The 21,608-nt window shown below is 40.5% G+C and overlaps 1 protein-coding gene and 1 pseudogene across 1 annotated transcript; one reads left to right on the top strand and one right to left on the bottom strand.

The window, feature by feature from the left end:
• Nucleotides 1–3,634: 3,634 nt before the first annotated feature.
• LOC115739469 lies at nucleotides 3,635–8,416 on the top strand (annotated as a pseudogene).
• Nucleotides 8,417–10,876: 2,460 nt separating this feature from the next.
• LOC115739457 (putative clathrin assembly protein At4g40080) lies at nucleotides 10,877–12,386 on the bottom strand. Its single transcript, XM_030672559.2, has one exon. The coding sequence runs from the start codon at nucleotides 12,307–12,309 to the stop codon at nucleotides 11,212–11,214; it is 1,098 nt and encodes a 365-aa protein (XP_030528419.1). The 5' UTR covers nucleotides 12,310–12,386; the 3' UTR covers nucleotides 10,877–11,211.
• Nucleotides 12,387–21,608: the final 9,222 nt, after the last annotated feature.

Raw genomic sequence — 21,608 nt, forward strand, 5'->3', positions numbered from 1 at the left:
GGTTCTATTTCATCTTTCAGCTTTTGCTTATCCGCACCAAAATAAAAGGTAAAGCAGTGATCCAAAGATCTTCAAAAAAATGAAAAAGATGACCTTATTAGTAAATTAGATTAACTCGGAGAAGTCTCATAAGGTTCCAAATTGATCTCCATGATTACATCTACAAACATGTAAATTACCATCCGTAGCACATAAGAGAATTGGCACATTGACATGGCATTTCAAAGGAAATCAGACAGGAAGCGCTTTGTGATGACCACCCAAGGAGCACAATAAAACAAGTAATAAAGAACATGTCGGATCAAAACATAACTTCTAGATATAGATCTCTCTTGTCAAGGTAATGCACCAATACAGAGCAGATCAAGATGAAGGGTGCAACAAAATCAACTTTATTGAGCAACCAATAGCACTCAATTCAGCATGAATTTTATCAAACTTCTCTCGGAGACATAATTACTCTTTCTTGGTTGTTAACCCACAGATTGGGGGAAAAGAATTCTTTCTTCAGAATTCTCGGAAAACGGGGAAAGAGAAAGAGAAGCAAAACCAATGATCACCGGATTGCCCAACCACACGCAGAAAAGGGCTCATACAGAAGCATCTCAAGAACAAAACAGACACCAAAAATCCACACAGACAAAATGATCAGCACCAACCACAAAGAAAAGCTAAAATGCAGGAAACTTCCGTCAAGACTCGCTGCAGAGTTGAAACCAAACTGTTCCACAAGCTCCATCGAGTTGGGATGGTCCTTTCTCTCTTCCAAAAAGAACCAAGAACTCACCCAAAAACGAAAAGAAACGAAACGAAAAATGATTGATCGCTAGGGAGTTTGAAGAACATTGGGTCGCGATACATCAAAACTAAGAGACGATGAGAGTTTTAGCGTAAAGACCTCACAAGAATGGGTTTGCCACGGATCGAATTCGGCCCCTTCGGAGAAAACGGGGTAGACCCGAAACGATGACGATGACCCAACAATGTTTCGCGAGGCCAAAATCAGGCTTGTGGTGGAATGGGACCGGAGAACGCAAGGGAAAAGGCGCGTTCGACGATTTGGGTGAGGGCGAGAGGGTGAATGAAGAAACCTAGGGGGAAGTCCGGAAAATGAAAATTTTTGGGAGATTTGGCGGGATAGGTTTATATTTTGCGATGAACTTCAGTTTTCGTAGCTAATTAGCGACGAAAATAATTGTTCATCGCTAATTAGCGACGAAAAATAAAGTTGGTCGCTAATTAGCGACAAAACAGGGAGTTCATCGCTAATTAGAGACGAAAATGTCTATCCGTCACTACTTAGCGACGAAAACAGTCATTCGTGGCAAACTTTTAAGAAGAGAATTTGCGACGAAAAATGTGATTCGTCACTAATTAGCGATGAAATAGGTTTTCGTTGCTAAATGATTAGCAAAAACTTTGCGACGAAATTTGGTTTTCGTCGCTAAATGCTCAATAGGAGGTTAGTGACGAAAAACACCGTTCGTCGCTAATTATTTTTTATTTTTATTTTTATTTTTATTTATATCGTATTAGCGACGAAAATAGTGATTCGTCGCTAATTTGAACATTTTTTTTTTGTTATTTTTATTTCTATCATATTAGTGACGAATATACATTTCGTCGTTAAATTAGCGACGAAAATATTGATTCGTCACTAATTTTAAATATTTTCTTTGTTATTTTTATTCATAGTGCTAATTTTGCGACGAAAATAACCGTTCGTCGCTAAATTGAATATTTTCTTTTTTATATTTCTATCATATTAGTGACAAAAACCATGATTCGTCGCTACCTAGTGCTAATTTTGCGACAAAATCAACGTTCGTCGCTAAGTAGCGACGAAATAGGTTTTGGTCACTAAATGCTTCGCAACAAATTTGCGACGAAATTTGGTTTTCGTCGCTAAATGCTTAGCAACAAATTTGCGACGAAATTTGGTTTTCGTCGCTAATTGCTCAATAGGAGGTTAGCGACGAAAAACACTATTCATCGCTAATTTTTTTTTCATTTTTACTTTTACTTTTATTTATATCGTATTAGCAATGAATAATACATTTCGTCTCTAAATTAGCGACAAAAATAGTTATTCGTCGCTAATTTTAATTTTTTCTTTGTTATTTTTATTCATAGTGCTAATTTTGAGACGAAAGGCCACGTTTCGTCGCTAATTAGCGACGAATGTTGATTTTCGTCGCTAACTTTTAAGAAAAGAATTTGCGACGAAAAAATATATTCGTCGCTAATTAGCGACGAAACGTGGCCTTTCGTCGCTAATTTGCGACAAAGCCTATTTTCGTCGCAAAGGACATAGCGACGAAGAATCTTTTCATGGCCATTTTCGTCGCTAATGTGTGACGAAATTTTTTTTGTGGCCATTTTCATCGCAAATTAGCTACGAAATATTTTTTGTGGCTATTGTCATTGCAAATTAGCGATGAAAAATATTTCGTGGCCAATTTTGTCACAAATTAGTGATGAAATTTTTTTCCATCGCTATGTTCGTCGCTAATTAGCTACGAATTGTTTCGTCGCTAATTTCGTCGCAAATAGCGACGAATATTACTTTTGTCGCTATTTTCGTTGGAAATTAGCGACAAATTTTTTTCGCAGCAAATTTTTCGTGGCTAAATCCGTGTTTTTTTGTAGTGGCGGAGCCCCCCTGCCCAGCCATGACGGATGCGCAGATGCTGTTACTTATTAGGTAGAGAAGTTCCTATTTTTGTACTGATGCACGAAGAAGTCTTTCATGCTTTCTAGGATTTCAAGTGTTGTTGTGGATTTCCTGCTTTATGAGATTTTAGTAATTGCTTATGCTTAGGAATTGATTGCTTTCATTTCCATTACAAATAATGTAATTTACTTCCCTTGGTTAAATGTTTGTGACCGAGTTTTAGTGCTCATTGTTCATGTCGGCTCTCCTAACACCTTGACGGGCGCTCAATCATCATGGATATTTATCAAGCCCCATGGAGCTCGAACTTGTCGAGAGGATTGAACTTGGTCTACGCATCCGTAGGGTTCTCCTCCGCAAGAAGATTTTTCGACAATCAACATCCCCTCCAGACATGTTATTTCCAATGCGGAAATATTGATGACCAATTAACTCCGATTCTCCAGCCATATCTCTAGTTCCCACCGAACGCTCCATAAAATGATATGTCTCACGCCAACATCGAGTTATTAGGCCATACGGCCTCCCCGTATCCTTTCGTCATCGCCACGCCTAGCCGCAATTTATTATTTGGCGTTGACTTCCTTCGGGGCACTGAGCCAAATTGTGGGTCTTCTGCGTACCTGGCTGCCTCCGGAAAGATCCCCAAGATGTCCTCGTTCGTGTGTGCAGATCGCCTTCTCAGGTTGCTCCTTCGCTTAAATCGAAATCTGATTGCTTGCTACGTGATTATGATGAATGGGATCACGACGTATGCGATTTGCTGCTGCGTTTCTCTCGCTTACCGTTGGGGCTTCCACACTTGTGTAATAAAGAAAATGGTAGCCCCATGCTCCGTGCACAGCAAGATGCAATGGACAAAATAAACAATTGGCCACGTCAGAAACGAATAATCTCTCTAAAACCCTACCATATATCAAGTGCCCACTCTTAAACCTTTTCTCTCTCTCTCTCTCTCTCTCTCTCTCTCTCTCTCTCTCTCTCTCTCTCTCATCGAGTGTCGCCGGCACTAGCGATGTTAACCAGCCCCTATTGGTTCAAACGGTGAATGGCCGTCAAAACGGCTTTGAACATCGGGATGAGAAGGAGAAGGAGAAACTCACGACTAGAGTGTGGATCGAGACAAAAAAGCTATGGCAGGTAGCCGGCCCGGCCATCCTCACTTGGGTGGCAATGTCCTCCATGGACGTCATCACCCTCGCCTTCTCTGGCCACCTCGGGGAAGTCGAGCTCGCCGCCATGTCCATCACCAACACCATCATACTAGGCTTCAACATGGGCCTCCTGGTACTCTTTTCATTTTGATGCTTGTCTTCCTTGATGAGAATAGTTCTTGCCTCTTATTTTAGGAATCCCGGAACCAGTTTACATGCCACTCGACTAATTCATGCATAATCAAAACGTGATATTCCAATTCACTTCGACCCATCATAATATTATTGCACCTCCTTCATGAGATTCATCCTTCAACAATAGGCTTTTAACTCTCTTTTGATAAGTAAAGTGAAAATGAGAGAATGTATATAGCTATGAATAAATTAACTAAGTAGTCCACTCGAACGCATAGAACGACTCAAAGAGTTAATGGACCCCGGTACGCCAGTTTGAAAAAGAAAAGGACATTTAATTCGGCTTCGCAGGCGTCATCAAACTTGCATGAGAAGTTGATACCTTCTTCCCTTTTTTTTTTTTAATATTTTTCCTTTTAGGGTTGGGGGACCCATGGTCCATATCTCAACTTGCGGAATTCAAAGCCTATTGGGATAAATTTTTTTATTTGGCCAAAGTTTTATTTCAGAGCCTTGTGCAATGGCCAGACAAAAAGATCTTCACATGTGAAAGATTTACTCTTAAATTTCGATAAGTGCCTCGGGATACTTCAAAAGATTTAAGTTAGCTTGAACCTTTTCCACCACTAAAGTTTTGGGTCGGTCTGCGCAATTATAGGGATTAAGTCAAGTGACTGTAAAACTTAGGTGACTGAGAGCCAAAGCTAGTTGAATTGTTTGAACTCCAGGCGACCTACTATCGAAATTGAACAAGTATAGCATGCATTCATTGGATGCGAGCCCATTTCATTTCAACTATCAAATCGTGAGAGTTCCATGTGAGATCATCACTTAAACAGAATGAACTCGTATGTTCCGGATACATGTAAGAATTATTCATCGAAACTTCCTTTTGACTTATGTTGTTAGTGATCGTACTAGGGTTGTTCATGCAACCCGGCCAGAGTATGGATGGCCCTTTTTTTTTTCCTCTCTCTCTCTGGACAGAGAGAGCATGGATGGCCTTAGTCGACTATCAAACTTGAGTTCTGGAAGTCGATCCAGGATGGTCAGCGATTGAACTCCAGTCCTTAAGTAGCTGAACCCAAGTTGGGTTCGATCCCAGGTCTTTATTGTCTAATGGTTTATTAGCCAAATGTCGGCCCGTGATTGAATTCTGGTCAAATATACCGATGGCAAATAAATAAACAATGAAAAGTTCACTACATTAGGTGATTGAAATCAAGGTTCAGTGGTCAGATTAGAGATTCCACTAAAGTAATACGGTGGCTATTTGTCAAATTGTACATCCCAAATTTAACGGACTTCCCTTTTGGGCTTGGCAAAATTAATTAGGTAGGCATGGCGAGCGTGCTGAGACGCTCTGCGGTCAAGCCTTCGGCGCGAAGAGATACCACATGCTCGGCACCTACCTGCAAAGGTCGTGGATCGTGCTCTTCCTGTGTTGTTTCCTGACGGTACCCATCTACATTTTCGCCACGCCGCTCCTAAAGCTCCTAGGCCAAGCTGACGACGTCGCGGAGATGTCAGGCATGTTGGCCCTATGGTTCATCCCTCTTCACTTCAGCTACGGTTTCATGTTCCCGCTGATCAAGTTATTCCAGAGCCAGCTCAGGGCCGCGGTCACAGCCTGGGTCTCGCTGGCGGGCTTGGTCGTGAACATGGTCACGAGCTGGCTCTGCGTGTACGTCCTCAGCTTCGGCGTGGTGGGCCTGTGCGTGGCCTTGGATCTCGCTTGGTGGCTCATGTTCTTGGGGTTGTGTTTGTACTCGGCTTGTGGGGGTTGTCCTTCGACGTGGACCGGTTGGTCCGCGGAGGCGTTCTGCGGGTTGTGGGAGTTCTTCAAGTTATCTCTTGCTTCTGGAGTCATGCTCTGGTACGTATCTTCCTTTTTGAAGATCTTTAGACCTTGCTGCTTATGGAGTGATTTAATTGAGCATTCCTACACAATCGTTCATGTCCTCCAATGTCTATCTGATAACCGAATTTCGCAATGTTTGACTAATATCCTTCTATTTATACTGAAAATTATCTGAAAAATCCTAAATATATTGCACTTATGCCAAATTGAATCCTAAACATTTTAATTTTTCCAACCGAGTCCTAAACCATTTTCACATTTTGTCAATTAAGTCCATCCGGTCAATTTTTTAGCCAGAAATTGCTCACTAGACACCAGGTGTCATACATGACACGATTGACTTTGACGTGGAATTTTTTTTTTTTTTTTTTTCTTGTCTTTGTCTCTTTATTTCCCCTTAAAGTAAGGAAAAAAATAAATAAATAAAATTAATTAAGAAATTCGAAGAAATAATAAGTTATTATTAAAAATTATCAATGTCAGCATTGGTCATGCTACACAAGACAACCGATGTCTATGTCGGTGATTTTCTGCCATGGTGGACACAACCGGCAAAAGATGAAAAGGTTTTAAAACTCAATTGGCAAAATTAAAAGGTTAATGACTGAATTCGGTATAAGTGCAATAGGTTTAGGACTTTTTGGACGATCCTATTTATACTATCAATATAAAATGAAGGGAGCCTCCTACTTTTCATGGTTTCGTTTTTGCTACTCCATTTTAATTACACGTTTTTCCGACAATCCGCGTAACAAGCGGGTAAACGTCGAGCGTCAAATGTGGGCGCCATTCGGAGAATCTAAATCTCAGAGATTAGATTGACCTGGAACTCTTAAAGACAATAACCTTATCAGGAAGTAGGAAGTCACATAGAAAGAGTTAAAGACATATGTTCTTGATTCCAACTTTAGGGTGTTCCCTTCCTACAACACGCTGCCAACGTCGGTGATCGTTTCTGTTTTCAATAACTTGGTTTCTTTGCATCTCGGCACGCGACCAGCCTAGAGAATTGGTACTACTGGATATTGATACTGATGACCGGTTTTCTACAAAACGCTACGGTCGCGGTGGGCGCCCTATCGATATGGTATGTTCGATTTTCCTCGGATTTTAGGAAATTCACGAGAATCGTCTGCTCGTGCTGTGAATGTTTGTTCTCGTTTGAGACCTTTTGATCATCTTTTTCTTATTTCCTTCTCGTTATAGCATGAGCATCAACGCATGGGAGATAGTGATCCCTTTCGCCTTCCTCGCTGCCATCGGGTTCTCTCTCCCTCTCTCTATCTAATCTAGTTCAGCGCTTTCAAATCATTTCAATTTATCGCTAATTCAACTCACTTCGTAGCTAGCAATGTTGTTGTTTGATATCTGCACATGATTTTGAACTAACCTGTGGAAAACGGGCTCGTGATTTTCTCACAATTTGTGCAGAGTGAGAGTGGCGAATGAGCTCGGAGCCGGAAACTCCGAGGCTGCCAAGTTTGCCACCATCGTCGCGGTGGTTCAATCTTCTACGATCGGCCTCTCCTTCTGTGCGCTCATATTGACCTTGCACGACAAAATTGGCTACCTGTACACATCATCCAGCGATGTCCTCGAAGAAGTGGACAAGCTATCTTATCTTTTGGCAGCTACAATCCTGCTCAACAGTGTTCAGCCGATCTTGTCCGGTGAGTTATGTGTACGGATTTTGTTAAAAATTGCTCCAGAGGAGTTCTTAAACATCTCGACGGAACAAAGTTTGTCATCTTCAAAATTTTGTTATGTGCATGATCTTTCTATCATGCAACATATTTATGTCCATCCTAATGTTCAATCACTTTACTAAATAAATGTAACAAGAATTCGAAAACCGTGTGTCTCGGGAGTTGCCGTCGGATCGGGATGGCAAGCGTACGTCGCGTGCATAAATTTAGGATGCTATTACATCGTCGGGCTTCCTCTTGGACTTCTCCTAGGATGGATCTTCGACTTTGGTATCGTGGTACGTATGCAAGCCTCCGATGATTTGCTTTCCACTTATTGATAACTTTGTTTCTCAATTGTACTACACATGATTTGAAAGTAACCCTGAATTGGATATATACTATGGCGTAGGGCATCTGGGGAGGCATGATAGTTGGTGGGACTGCAATTCAAACAGCGATACTTGCCCTGATAACTATTAACTGTGATTGGGGGAAGGAGGTAGGCGACTTAACTCTACATAAAGTACCAATTAAATGTGGTTCAATCTTAGCGACCATATGAAAAAAAATAATAAATAAATAAAAAGCACTAGGAGAAGGATGATTCGGCACATTGCTAGATTTTCATTTTGCTCCGTCGTTCAGCAGAAAATGTTTAGGACACAAATTGCTATCGACAATGAAAACATTTTTCGCCGGCTGGTTATTTCAAGCAATATAAGCGATCACTTTTAGAAAAAAAATATTTTTCAAATTATTCATTTTTCGCGAAACAAACGGGGGGTTTTTGGTTGTATCTCTATGAATCTACTTGACTTAATTAATGCAGGCTGAGAAAGCTAAGGCACCGGTAGCAAAGTGGTCCACTCCAGATCCTGAGTTGCTCGCTTCAGCCGATGGCTAGAAAACTCTCCCATCTTCAGTATCGGACCCGCCTTTATTTCGTATGCGCAGTTGATTTTTATAATGCTTAACAAGTGTTTTCATAAGCTAAGGGACAAAAAATATTGACTATAGTAATCTAGAAAAGTCTCTATGTGCGGGTCCACATTTGAGGTAGGAGCAATCAAGACAAAGGGTTTGTTTTTTTTTTTTTTTACCCTACACTGAAGTTGAGTCGCTAGCATCGGTCATGTGTGCCCCTCTTCATGAAAATTACAAACAAAATGCTACTAGCATTATAGATTAATTGGTCAAGCACTTGGTTTGAATGCGACCGGATGAAGCATTCCGATCATTCTTCATAGCATCTCTTGTTCCGATCAATCTTTATGGACCAAGTCTGCCATCTTCTAGACAGAGTCTTAGACATAGGATGAATTATTTCGAATTAGTATCATCGAAGACAAGATAACCCGCATTATCCACGATGAACGGCCTCTTTTTTAATTGAGTTAAAGTAGCTTCTAATCATGTAGAAGTAGCTCCGCGTGATACTCGGCAAAATCTTACGATTAGCAAGCCAATACCATTTCATCCGCCGTGGGAGGGGACCAAGTCCAAGGTTTGAAGAACGTTAGTTCGATCGTTATATGATATATGCGACCCTGATTCTCATCGGGAGCTGCTTACTTCGAAAAGATGTTTGTGGACCATCACAAATCAACAGAACAACTCTTCTTTTAAGGTGTCACACCACGTTGGAGTCCCTTGCTAACCAAAAAATAATAATAAAAGTAAAATAAAAAATTAAAATTTGTAAAATTTGTTCATGTCAACACCAGTCGTGCCCGTCGTCCGTGGTAGTAATTTCCCGCCAAAATTAGTCGGATGAACTCAATTGGACTTTTTGGTACTTTTCCCCATGAACATCATAAAACTGCTATTTCCAATTTTCATGCATAATGGGTGACAACACAAATGTTTAACAAGAGTGGCCGTCGAATCTAGTTAGCAAGCACATGGCGCATATGTGAACTTAGAATTAGTGATGATCGGTGTTGGGGAGGGTAGATTCCATACCTAGAACCTAGAAACTATCATGTTATAATCGGTTCCTAATTTTTGAAATTTTGGGTTTTGTTTTTAGCTTATGAAATCGATTCTGAAATTAGCTCCAAAACCAATCCGGTTAATCCAGTTCCTAGGTGTGTCTACACTACAAATCGGATGGGTTCCATATTATTAGAACATATTTTTCGGGTGATCCGGTCCGGTTCTTGGTAGAACCAATCCAGTTGCACATCCTTTCTTATGACGTTATTACATCATCAGGCTTCCTCTCGGATTTATCGGGAGATAGATCTTTAAAGTAGGCATCACGGCACGTAACCCTGGTTGTAATTAAGGATAACTCTTAATTTTTGTAAATGATGATTCAATTGGATTGACAAAAGGGTTTCCGTGGTAGGATGGTTGGCGGAATTGTTGTACAAATGATAATACTTGCCATAATGAGGATTCAATTGGATTGACAAAAGGGCTTCCGTGGTAGGATGGTTGGTGGAACTGTTGTACAAATGATAATACTTGCCATAATGAGGATTCAATTGGATTGACAAAAGGGTTTCCGTGGTAGGATGGTTGGCGGAACTGTTGTTCAAATGATAATACTTGCCATAATGAGGATTCGGTGCGTCTCCTTCGTATAATAGCAAATAGGGACATTTGAAAGTCCTTTACGAATTATGTAATTGAGTCCCAAACGTTGAATTTGGGTCCGAGTCCCAAACACTTTTGGGCATATGATTGAACTGACCAAGATTAATCTCATAAGGGCTCAATTACACAATGACTAAAAACGTTTAGGACTTTCATAGTAATTATTTTCTGATTAGGGAGATGCGCTTTAATATGGATAAATTGAGTTACGAATTATGACAATATTCGTCTAGAAGCTCGAATATATCTAAATCGCCGCGGCCTGGACGGATTTTCCGGGTCGATATTTAACTGGGCTGGGCTATTGGGCCTATTTCGATTTTGTGTGTTGGACTAATTTGTTCTTCACTTCACATGTGCTATCCTCGCCCAAGAAAGTATCATATGGATGTGCATCAAACAATTTGCACGAACAACAACCAAATTTCTTTTTCTAGCTTCTCTGTTCAATTAAAATCGCTTGCGCTATGTCAAATTTTGTCACATTGATCAACTGGTATTGGTCGTCCAGCCCTATTTCTAATCTATCCTTTTGCAAACTTGCACACTACAATTTCACATACTTAGATGTCCACGTCAACGCAAGCCGGCAAAATAGACTGAATTGTCGTAATTGTAAAAGTTTAGGACTCAACTGGCAAAAAAAAAAAAAATTAAGACTAAATTGATACAATTGCAATAAGTTTATGACTTATTTGATAATTTTCCCGATTGAAAAGAAGTTATCTACAATGAATTAATCCAATTAATAGAAAATCCTCTATCGGAGAAATCTAGGAAACGAAATTTCACAATACCATGATATTACAAATAAACCTAACGAATAACGTAGATAATGATTCCACGTAGAAACCGTGAAGAATCCAATCTAAAATAGTGCAAAGAAACAGGAAAATTACAGCTGTGTTATTATGATTTGCGATGCACTCTAAAAAAGGAAAACAAATCTAAGTTTGATCTGGAGAAATTACCTGTGGAATTGTTAACTACAAAACATTAGCTCCCTTTGTATTTTGCTATACAACGTTTGCGGTCTTTTGTGCAGGAATTTACTATAAAAGGACAAATTTCCAACTCTTGCCCGCTGTGGCCTACACGTCACCCTACGGTCGAGACCGTTACGGGAACCAAGTCCAGCCCCCTGAATCCATCGCCGCTAGCGGCCGACGGAGACGGAGCCGCGTAGAGCTTTCTTGACTCCGTGAATCGTCCTATGAGCAGAGCCAACTCGGCCGCGTCGACCTTGGTTTCCTTCTTCACCAATCTCCACCCTTGTCTCCTCTCCTCCTCCGCTGACGCCTTCGTCTTCAGATCCGCGACGGAATCCCACAGCCCGTCGTTGTTTTTCCTGTTCCCGAACACCGAAATCAGCCTGTCCTTGCAACTGTCCAGCCTGGTCAACACTGTCGCGAGCTGAGTAAGCTCGGAGGAGCTCAGGCCGTTCAGCCTCTCCTCGAGCCCGGCGAGCCGCGGCGAGATCTCGGACCGGGTCGCCCCGTAGTCCTCGCGCACCAACCTGACCACCTCGTGCACGAGATCGTTCGACCGGAGTTGCTCCGAGTGCTTGGGCGCCTCGACCACCCGCTCGAGAACGCTCGACAACGCCTCGAGTTCAATCAACAACTCCGAGTTGGAAGACGCCGGGACCTTCTCAACCTGGTCCCCGGTCGAGCAGCGGCGGGGCGAGCCAGAGCCACACAGATAGAACCCGACTCGCCGCGAGGCGATCAGGGTCTGCTCCAAGAATTCCGCGTACCATCGCGCCCACGACGACAATTCCCAGGCCTCCGGGTCCGAGTCGTCGCGGAACCTCGACAGGTTGAGGTAATTGCGACCGCCATTGCCGGGGAAGAAGGACATCTGGCCTCGGAGGACGAAGGTGCCCTGCGTGAAGACGCGGTGGAGCGCGACGAGGCACTTGAGGGCGACGGCGGCGTCGGCGGCGCTGTGGAGGCGGTCCATGAGGGCCGCGACGCACGAGCGCGCGGTGATGCGGCACCCGCGGCCGAGCAGGAGGACGGCGGCGAGGCGGTCCTCCGAGGGGGCGGCGTCGGAGGGGGCGGCGGCGGTGGCGCGCAGGACGGTGAGGCGGACGGATGAGGCAGCGGTGCGCTTGAGGGAGAGGGTGGCTTTGATGATGGAGACCTTGTCCCTGAGGATGCTCATGAGGACTCGGAGCTTTCGCTTCTGCGCCATTGATGGCGGTGCCAAAGGTTTTCGGACACAGAGGGGGAGAGAAAGATAGAGAGAGACGTTGAAGATACGTGAATGTCTGTTAAGGTTAATTTAAAAGGAAGCTGATTCGAAATTAGTTAAAAAGGTAAAATAAATATGGCAATAAAACAAAAAAGGAAAATATTCGGAATCAATCACGCGCGGAACAGAGCGACACGTGTGTGGTCCTACACGGTCAAGGGTCAACCCGACCAATTTTTACCATTTCTTGTTTGACCAGAAAGAGGACAAAAATATGGAAATGATTTTGGGATGTCTTTTCTTGAATTACCAATTCATTTTTGGAATTGCCAAAAGTCTTGGAAAGTCCTTGGCAGGAAACCGTATAAGAATGACTAAAATTTCATATTTGGTAAGACTCATGAACATAGAAATAGGGAACATGCATTTAAATACAAAAACTGCTTATTTCTTAAGTTCAATCCTATCTACCAATTTATCTCCCAAATATTCATCGATTTCTTTCTTGAATAACGACTCGTTATACTGTTTTCCTCAATCGGTTTGATGGAAATTCACCAAATCGCAAACAACTGGGTAAATTTTGATCACAATCAACTTGTAAGAGCTTTAGTTGTCAATAATTATATTGGGTATTTCATAACTTCATCCACCTCATTTTCACTAAAGAGATAGCATGTCCGTACTCATCTAGGGTCTGCATGGCAACAATTCTGTTCCCAAAAACAGATTATGGTTATAATGATTTTTTCTAATTATGGTTATAATGAGTTTTTAGAGAATCGGAATGTGTTTGATAACCGTATTGTGATTCTGTTCATGAATAGAAACACGTTTGATAACTGTACAAAATTTATGTTTCCAAAACTACTTTCTCTTCCCAATTTTTTTATTTAAATCAATTAATTTTGTAATTACTTTAAAATTTTCTTCGTAAATTGAAGATTAATTTTCAATACACAAAAAATAATAATTTGAAATACACTTATTTTTTTTTTCAGCATGATATAAATAAGATCCAAATTTTAATTTGAAAAATGTAAATATAAAATAGTAACGAAAGAAAGGAGGAAAGAAAAGGTTTTTGTGTTTTGCAAAAGTGATTATTTTTGTCAAAACCAACTTTTTTGTGGTTTTGCAAAAATGGTCATTTTTTCTTCAAAACTGATTCTGCTTCTAGAATCATAATCAAAATTATATGTGTTATCAAACATGATTCTCATTTTTTTTGCTTTTGGGAACAGAATCACAAAAACAAAATTGTTACCATGCAGACCCCTAATGTAAATTTAAAATGGCAGATCCCAAGTTTATTCACTTTTCTTCTTCTTTTTTGGTATTTCTATTTTTATACAGGATCTAGTAGGGGTGAGCATGGGCCGAGTGGGCCGGGTCCAGATCTAGACCCTAAAACCGACCTCGTTATAACCGGTTTCTAATTTTTGGAACCGAGAACCGACCTTGTTTATCTTGGAACCTGTTTTGGAACCGACCCCGTTTTTCGATCCGATTTTAGGGTCTACCCGAGAACCTATTTTCCTTTTTTTTCATCAAAATAATATGAGCATCAATGAAATGAGCAACAAAAATTATAATACACCGAAAACAACAATCCAAAAAATAATAATAAATAATAGTATGATCCATCAAAAGCAACAAACCCTAATATAAAAAATAAAAGTTTTTTTTTTATAGTGCGAGATCCACCGGCCCCATCGGGTTTGGCCCGATGTTTGGCCCATATAAAATATAAAAGTTACAATCCACTAAAAGCAACAATGATCCTCCGTAACGTTGAATTAACATAGTGCAAGTCTTTCTATCACACTTTAATTTTCGTTGTACCCATTAAAAAAAAACTGAAATTGTAGGATCCAAATAATATGCTAAAAGACACCACATTAAGCACGCATGAACCAGTAACATAAAAACTCAAACACCACGAGCATAAAACCAAAATCATAGTTATTTGGACACTACATTAGGGTTTCTTTTTTTTTTTATTTTAAAGTAACTAAAAACCAGTTCTAAAATCGGACCGGGTGGGTCTTCACCTAGAACCGGGAACCGGAGCGGTTTCAACCGGTTCCCAAAAATTGGAACCAAAACTCGGACCGGTTTGAGCAAGAACCGATTCCCGACCCTATTTTTCGGGTGGGCCGATCCGGGTTCCAGGTAAACCCGGTCCAGTTGCACACCCCTAGGATCTAGTTGCCATAATTTAGAAAGTCATATGTTTTTAAGTGGATATTACCAAGGATATAAAATCATGCGGTGGATCCCAAAGTTATATTTTCACTCGGAAAAACCTACTTGTTCTTTCATATATTGTCGAGCATATTTGTGGATCAATTATGAAGTAAACCCCGAAAATATTAACATAATAATTTGGGGTGATTATGTCTATGTTTGTGAAAGTTGAGTGATATTTAGCCCTACTCTTGTTCCTTTTTACATCTGTCAACATTCTATTGTCACTACACTGGCCAACATTAATAAATGAGATAATGGCACGAATAAATCATGAACTTTGACCCAATATGCAATGTGATCCCCGAAATTTAGATTTGTTCGATGTGGTCTTTAACTTTAACACAATATGCAATGTCTTTCATAAACTTTTAATTTGAACAATTTAATCCCTAAATTTTTTGTATGTGTTCAATTTGATAATTGAACAGTATAAAAATGATTAATGTTGTCCTTGCATGAATTCAAGTCCAGGGATGGAATTCAAGTTTAGAGATATAAAGACAATATTGAATATTTTTATATAATTCGTTGATTAAATTGAATATATATATGAAATTCATGGATCAATAATGAAAAAAAATTAAAAGAAAGTTTTACGGTCCCCGTGGAATCTGTGGCCGCACGTCTCGCGATTCGTGAAAGTTAACGAACGGAAAAAGTGGGTTGTGGGAGACAGGAATCATTAGCCTCACCAACGGCTATTTTTCTCGAGCGTTTGGGCCCAAACCTTCTTTAATGTTTTGCTTCTTGTCTGTCGGGAATCGGGATCACGATCAATCATTGACCGTGGATTGTGGGACCGGACAGGACGAAGGGCCCACTCTCTATCTCTCTCTCTCTCTCTCTTTCCATCGACACCCGCAACCACCTGATGGGCCAGTCCGAAACCGAAGCTCCATGACCAGACTATGGGCTCGAGCCCATTAACAGAACCGGCCATGGACGAATCAGGCCTCAGGGCAGAAAAGTCTTGGGCCGATGTGGCCCATCCTATTGTTCATTCCACGTCCGAGGTTGGTAAATGCGAATTACTATTGAGTAGGAACAAGAGCAATATTTGCAATTTTAGTACGTCATTCCGGTACCAACCGCGGATTGGGTATTGATCTTTGGGCTTAGTTACCGAACAGCAAGCGACGCCGGCGCCTTTTGTATAATCGAATATGGAATTCTCGGTGATTTGAGTGAGACTCATCAAAATTTAGGTACTAAATTGAGCTTAGAGGTTTGGTATGTTAGAATCATCTAACTACTTGTTTTCTTAGACCGATTATAATGCCACGATGCTTCACGATTTGTCTCCATTATTGGGCGTTTGATTAATTAGGTGTTTGCTCATATTTTTGTGCGAGTATGTGTTAGAATATATAAATATTAAACCACAACTTTATCTAACAACTTAAGCTTTTAGAACAAGTGGCTGCCGTCTCACAAAATCTCACATGGTATTGAGCGGGAGGTCCTAAGCAAAAAGACGAGACACTAAGCATGAGGAGAAATGTTAGAATGTGGGTTAACTTGGATATATTAATCGCTCCACACCATATTAATTATCAAATGTGAGACTTCTCTAACACAACTCACACGTGCATCCTAACATTGACATATAGTCATGAAATTATGCGATCACACTGCCCGATAAGCGACGCGAATAATTTTTTTCCGACTTCATTAATTCTTTTTCATCGAGAATTAACTCACTAGAAGCCGCAAAACATTTCTTGGCCATCAAAGAAGGAATTCCAGTGTTCACGGGGTCAACAAGGCTTTAGCCCCTGGGTTTTGGAGGGAGAGCTCGTTTTTGCGATCGGGCATCGTCACCGGGTAGCGAGAGTACAAAGCGCACGGCGCCTCCCAACTTGTTGCTTGTTCCATTCGATTCAGACAAAACCCCCCTCATCTCTCTCTCTCTCTGATGCTAATTCTCACCGTGTGCAGTGTATTGCATTAAAAGATGACTATTTGGCATGGTATACTGACCCCCTTTTCACTTAAAAAATTATATTTAAAAAAATCATAAATCTATTACACTTGCGCCAATTATATCAGGAGTATTTGTGATAATTCAGTCGTAAACCTTTTGACTGCTTGCCAATTTAGTCCGATCAATTTTGACCGGAAAAAGCCCACGTTGACAAATTTTTATATTTTTTATATTTTTTTCCCTTAATTTTGCTTCTTTTTCCTTTCCATTTCACTAGTGGCTAGTTTTAGGCGATGGCCGGCCACCGGCAATGCTTAGATAGGGCTCGGCGATGGTTGCCCTCATAGGCTATAGGCGAGGGACAACTAGGCAACCCTCGCCCTACCATGGTGAGGCCGCTCGGCCCGTGGTCACGACCCTCGCTAGCTGCCGGCGGTGCCACGTTGGACGATCGACATCCATGTTAGCGATTTCCGATCAAAATTAGCAGGATATGCTATGTTGATAAATTGTCAAAATGTTTAAGCCTAAATTGACCAAATTAAAGCTGATTAAAACCGAATTGGCATAAGTGCAATATGTTTATAACTTTTTTTTCCTTTTTAACTGGTCCGAAATGAAATACACATCTCGTTAAATGATATTTCACCGAATACTTAATTGGACAGCCATTGTTCAAAAGTTTAAGCTAATATTTAATTGAACGACCTTCGTTCAAACGATTAAGCTAACGAGAAATCTCCAATTCAGGGCAGATCCTCTAATGTAACTGAAATGTGAAGATCGACGATGTATGTGTGAGCTTCTAATGTTGGTATTCTCCCTTTGCCGCACATCCTTCTGCATTACATATATCAACTTGAATCTCCATCTTATTGTGTCGTATATCTCACTTAAATCTACATATCATTGTGTCAAAAGAACAACAACCACTATGCCCACCATCTCCCATGACCTCTTCTAATAGATCGGCTTCTCGAAGGCTTCCCTACTGACCCGTGTGACCACACTACAAACCTCACATTTATCCTTGGTCTCTTCCGCCCGACCAAACCACGAAGGCTTCTTAGAAAACACTTTGATCAAGAAATTTATTCCTTAAAAAATTCACCAAACACTTAAATATATTGAGAGTGGACCGCAATCATAGGCTCTAAAATTACTTATTATGGTGCGCTGCAAAAATTCGATACTTCATGTGCATATAAAAGCAAGTGATTTGTTGCTAACATCATCATCTACATGGATGGATCTAGGGTAAGCATGTTTGTAGAGCCAAATATCGTCAACAAATTTGTAATAAAGAATGTTGTTAATTCTTTCGGTCATTAACATGTATCATGTTAGAAAATTTTCTTTTTCCTAATTTTAAAGGATTATGTATTTTACAAAACGAATAAAAAGGATATGTGACTATTTCAATAGAATTGATAGTAAATAATCTTTGAAGTCTAAGTTACCAAAATAGAGATAAAGCTGATAGTAAAGTTTAGTTTTTTTTTTTTTTTTTGGTAAGTGATAGTAAAGTTTAGTTACTAAGCACTGTTTCCTATGTTTAATAATAATAACGTATCGTTCCTCATTCAGAGTTATAATCACCCTTTAACCATCATGTACCAATCTTGTATTCTAAAGAGTACTCTGTAGAGAGTACTCTGTTAATATTTGCTAAAACTTTGGAATGTGAAGAAATTGCAAGCCATAGAAAAGGCACACACGATACCTAGTATAGTATTTAAGTGAAAATATAGACTATTAATGACTCTTTTCTTTATTATTTTTCACATTTAAATATATGAAAGGTGGTGAAGAAGAAGATTTATACTTTTCATGTAATTAACTTGTTTTGTCTTAGAACTGCGTTTCTGTAAGCCATAGAAATGTATCATAGTATGCTCTCCATCTGTGTTTATATGTTGAATCTTGAATGGCATTCTTGTGGAACTAACGGGTTCCCATTCTATAGCACTTCTAAGTTGACATGATAAACGTGATCATGAGCCTGGATGCCAGTAGAAAACATTTGTTGACGGGCTTGAGCAAGGACATTAATGATAAAAGACTAACTTGACCCTGGCCAATGTTGACATGCAGACGCAACACTGGCCTATTCTATGGCAAGGTTCAACCGCGAACTCGCTTGCAGCCGGAGAGAATCGCGCTGCCCTCTTCTGTAGAGGATGAGGTTCAGCGACCCTCGCCACAGCTCTAGCCGGGATTGCCGCACGTGCTGTTGACATCGTAGGGCGATGGTTTTCTTATAATTTCCTTTGGAAAAATATTCAAATACTTATAATAAAATCGTCATCTTTATAAAATGACTTCGGTTAAATTCGATGGACTGAAATAGTACACAGATAACAAATAAGGCTTTTTATGAATGAGTAAAACTTTATTACGGACGATTCTTTAGTATTTCACATTATTTACTAAAGATAAGAAGATTTACTCATAGGTAGCATTGCTTTCTTCTTGATGAATGTGGTATACCGCAAAGTATATGAAGTTACCGCTAATAACTATATTTTACTATATTAGAAATCTCAAATTCCTTTCAAAAGTATAAACTAAAATAAAAAAAATACTAAAAAAGAGGTCCACTTTACTTAATGATGAATATGATATACTCCAAATAAACTTCTGATCTACTTCCCGAGGCTAACACCTCAACTCACAGTGACATCACCTGGTCATGGAACCCTCCCCTCTTTGCATCAGAAGACGAAACACCTTTTCATGGCGTGGAAGTCGCTAATCCACTTTCCTCTCTTAGACAAGGAAAGTTCGGTTTGGAGAATCGCCGTGCATGCTTCGTTCATTCTTCTTCGCAAGTTCCTCAGAGGCTCACGTTATCATTTCTCCATTATTACGTCCCATTGCCCCTCATAAGGAAAGGAACTTCAGCTTTTAGTACGTTGCATGGCTTCGCTTGTTCAGTAAAGACTGGAATGTATCTCTCGATCTTACTTCCAAGGGCTTCAAACGAAGTTGAATAGCGTAACCAGTAGCGCCCTTTTACCTGACATTCGAGACTGTTTATGTAGTAATGATTTGTCGCGATCTTGAAATGTTTACGCAGGACAATGGCTTGTCACAAAGATCGGCGTATCTCAAAAATCCTAAACTTTAGTGGACGCATGAGCGGTTCGATAATAGGCGAATGGTATGTTTGTCTTGCGTGTGTCATATCGAAGGATACTTTTTGGTGTTTCTCATGATGTCCTGTGATCGGATCTTATTTCGGTGGATACTATTATTTTTATGCTTTGAGAGCATCTCGAAATTTCTCCAAGTGAAAAGATCGTGTCGACATACTGGAGAATTCTTCGACCATGATCATTCCCTTGGCATGCACGCTGTGTATCGATCAAGGTTGAGCTCTATAAGAGAGTTCAAATCTTGTTTTACGTCGAACATTCGGAAGGATAATCCTTGCCGATAACCTAAACCACTCCAAAACCCTAAAGTCCTTCCCTTAATCAAATTTACGCCGGTGAATAAGACAAGCCTCGCTTTAGCGAATCAATAATTTCCAATCCGGCGTGCTCTCTTGTCGGCAATGTTATTGGCACGACTCAATTGGACCCCTCCATTACTTTCCATGCAGGGAAGGTGAAAGTCCTTTAACTTTAAAAGCGCCTGCACGCTCGAATGAGTCGAAGGGCCCGAATGGAAAGATTGTGGCAAATTGAACAGTGACCCCGCTGGAACTAGGATCCGACCAGCGAATCTCAACTGCAAGTAAAATACAAAAGGACCTCACAAGAGGATGGTTCTCCCAGAATTTGAGGTCCACCATTCCCTCGTTTCCTGAACGAGTCAACAAAATCCTGCGTCTTTCTTTTTCTTTATTTCCGGCAGATGTTCAACTATTAAAATTAAGCTAAAAGAGATCAAACCCGAGATTTGGGTGTTGATAAATGTTGGCGTTCCTCGGTTAAGGCTTCAATGATTACCAGTATGTTCGACCTTTTTCCATGGATTCATTTTTTTTTCTCATTTAAGACGTACTTTCCGGTCTAGTCCCACCGCGTCCTCATAAATCAAATGGTACTTAAGCTCATTCCTATTCCTTGTCGTAAGCTATAACTTATCATGTTTACTTTTGTTTCTCGCAATAGGATTGAGAAAGCGAGATCGGGGCCCACGATGTAATCATTCACGTTCTCAATAAAGTTTCGGAGCACCGCATTCTAGCACGAGCAAGAACCCTAATCAAAACCTGTGAACATATTCGGATAGTACAGCTTTGGAGTCCCTGATCTCAACCCCTCCAATGTGCCATTAATTTAAGGACCGACCTGCTCTTCTCCTGGGGGCCACATGAGTTGTAGGTTTAGGGTTTCTGGTACCGTACTTTGCGCTCTAAGCTCGCACATGCTTATGGAGAAAGAGAGAGACTCACGATCCTGATTTAACCTTGATTAATTAATATCTTAATCATGGACCTGGTTTTGGTTTTTTTCCTGGGTCCACGAGTTGGGTCGGGGATGGACCCCCTTAGGTGCAAACTGGATTCCACATGAGACGAACGAGGGGGGCGTGGGGCGGGCGAGGGATTAGGGCGCACTAGCTAGGTGTTCCCACGTTAGTCAACAAAACAAGGCTTAAATTAATTCAGTTTCAGATCTCATTAATACGCGCAGCTTCCTTGGTATTTGCCTGGATAGCAACACGACAAGTTTGATTAGATATGCCTGCTCATCTTTAAGCGAAGGATTTAAAGCGACTGCTTGTGAATTATGTTCGTTTAAGTAATCATGTTGACAAGAGAAGGAGAATGGGAGATTAGTGTCTGCGTGGGCCAAACGTATAAACCTAAAAGTTGATATTTTTCATATACAAATGCTTTAATTGTGCATATCCTTGATTATTAATAATTGATATTTCAATAACTTGCCACCTTTAATAGTCATGTACTATCCATTATGTGACACATACAAATATACAAAAATTGCGCAATTCTCTAGCCCACATAATCTTATCTATATCTCTCTTGATATATCTTTCACACTCCAAATGGAAAATGACCCAAAGTGAAATAAAAATGTTGGCGATTAAGGCTTCGTTTGTTTCGCGAAAAACGAATGATCTAGAAAATATTTTTCTAATAATAATCGCT

Source organism: Rhodamnia argentea, chromosome 2 (assembly GCF_020921035.1).
Source record: "Rhodamnia argentea isolate NSW1041297 chromosome 2, ASM2092103v1, whole genome shotgun sequence".
Classification (NCBI taxonomy): domain Eukaryota; kingdom Viridiplantae; phylum Streptophyta; class Magnoliopsida; order Myrtales; family Myrtaceae; genus Rhodamnia; species Rhodamnia argentea.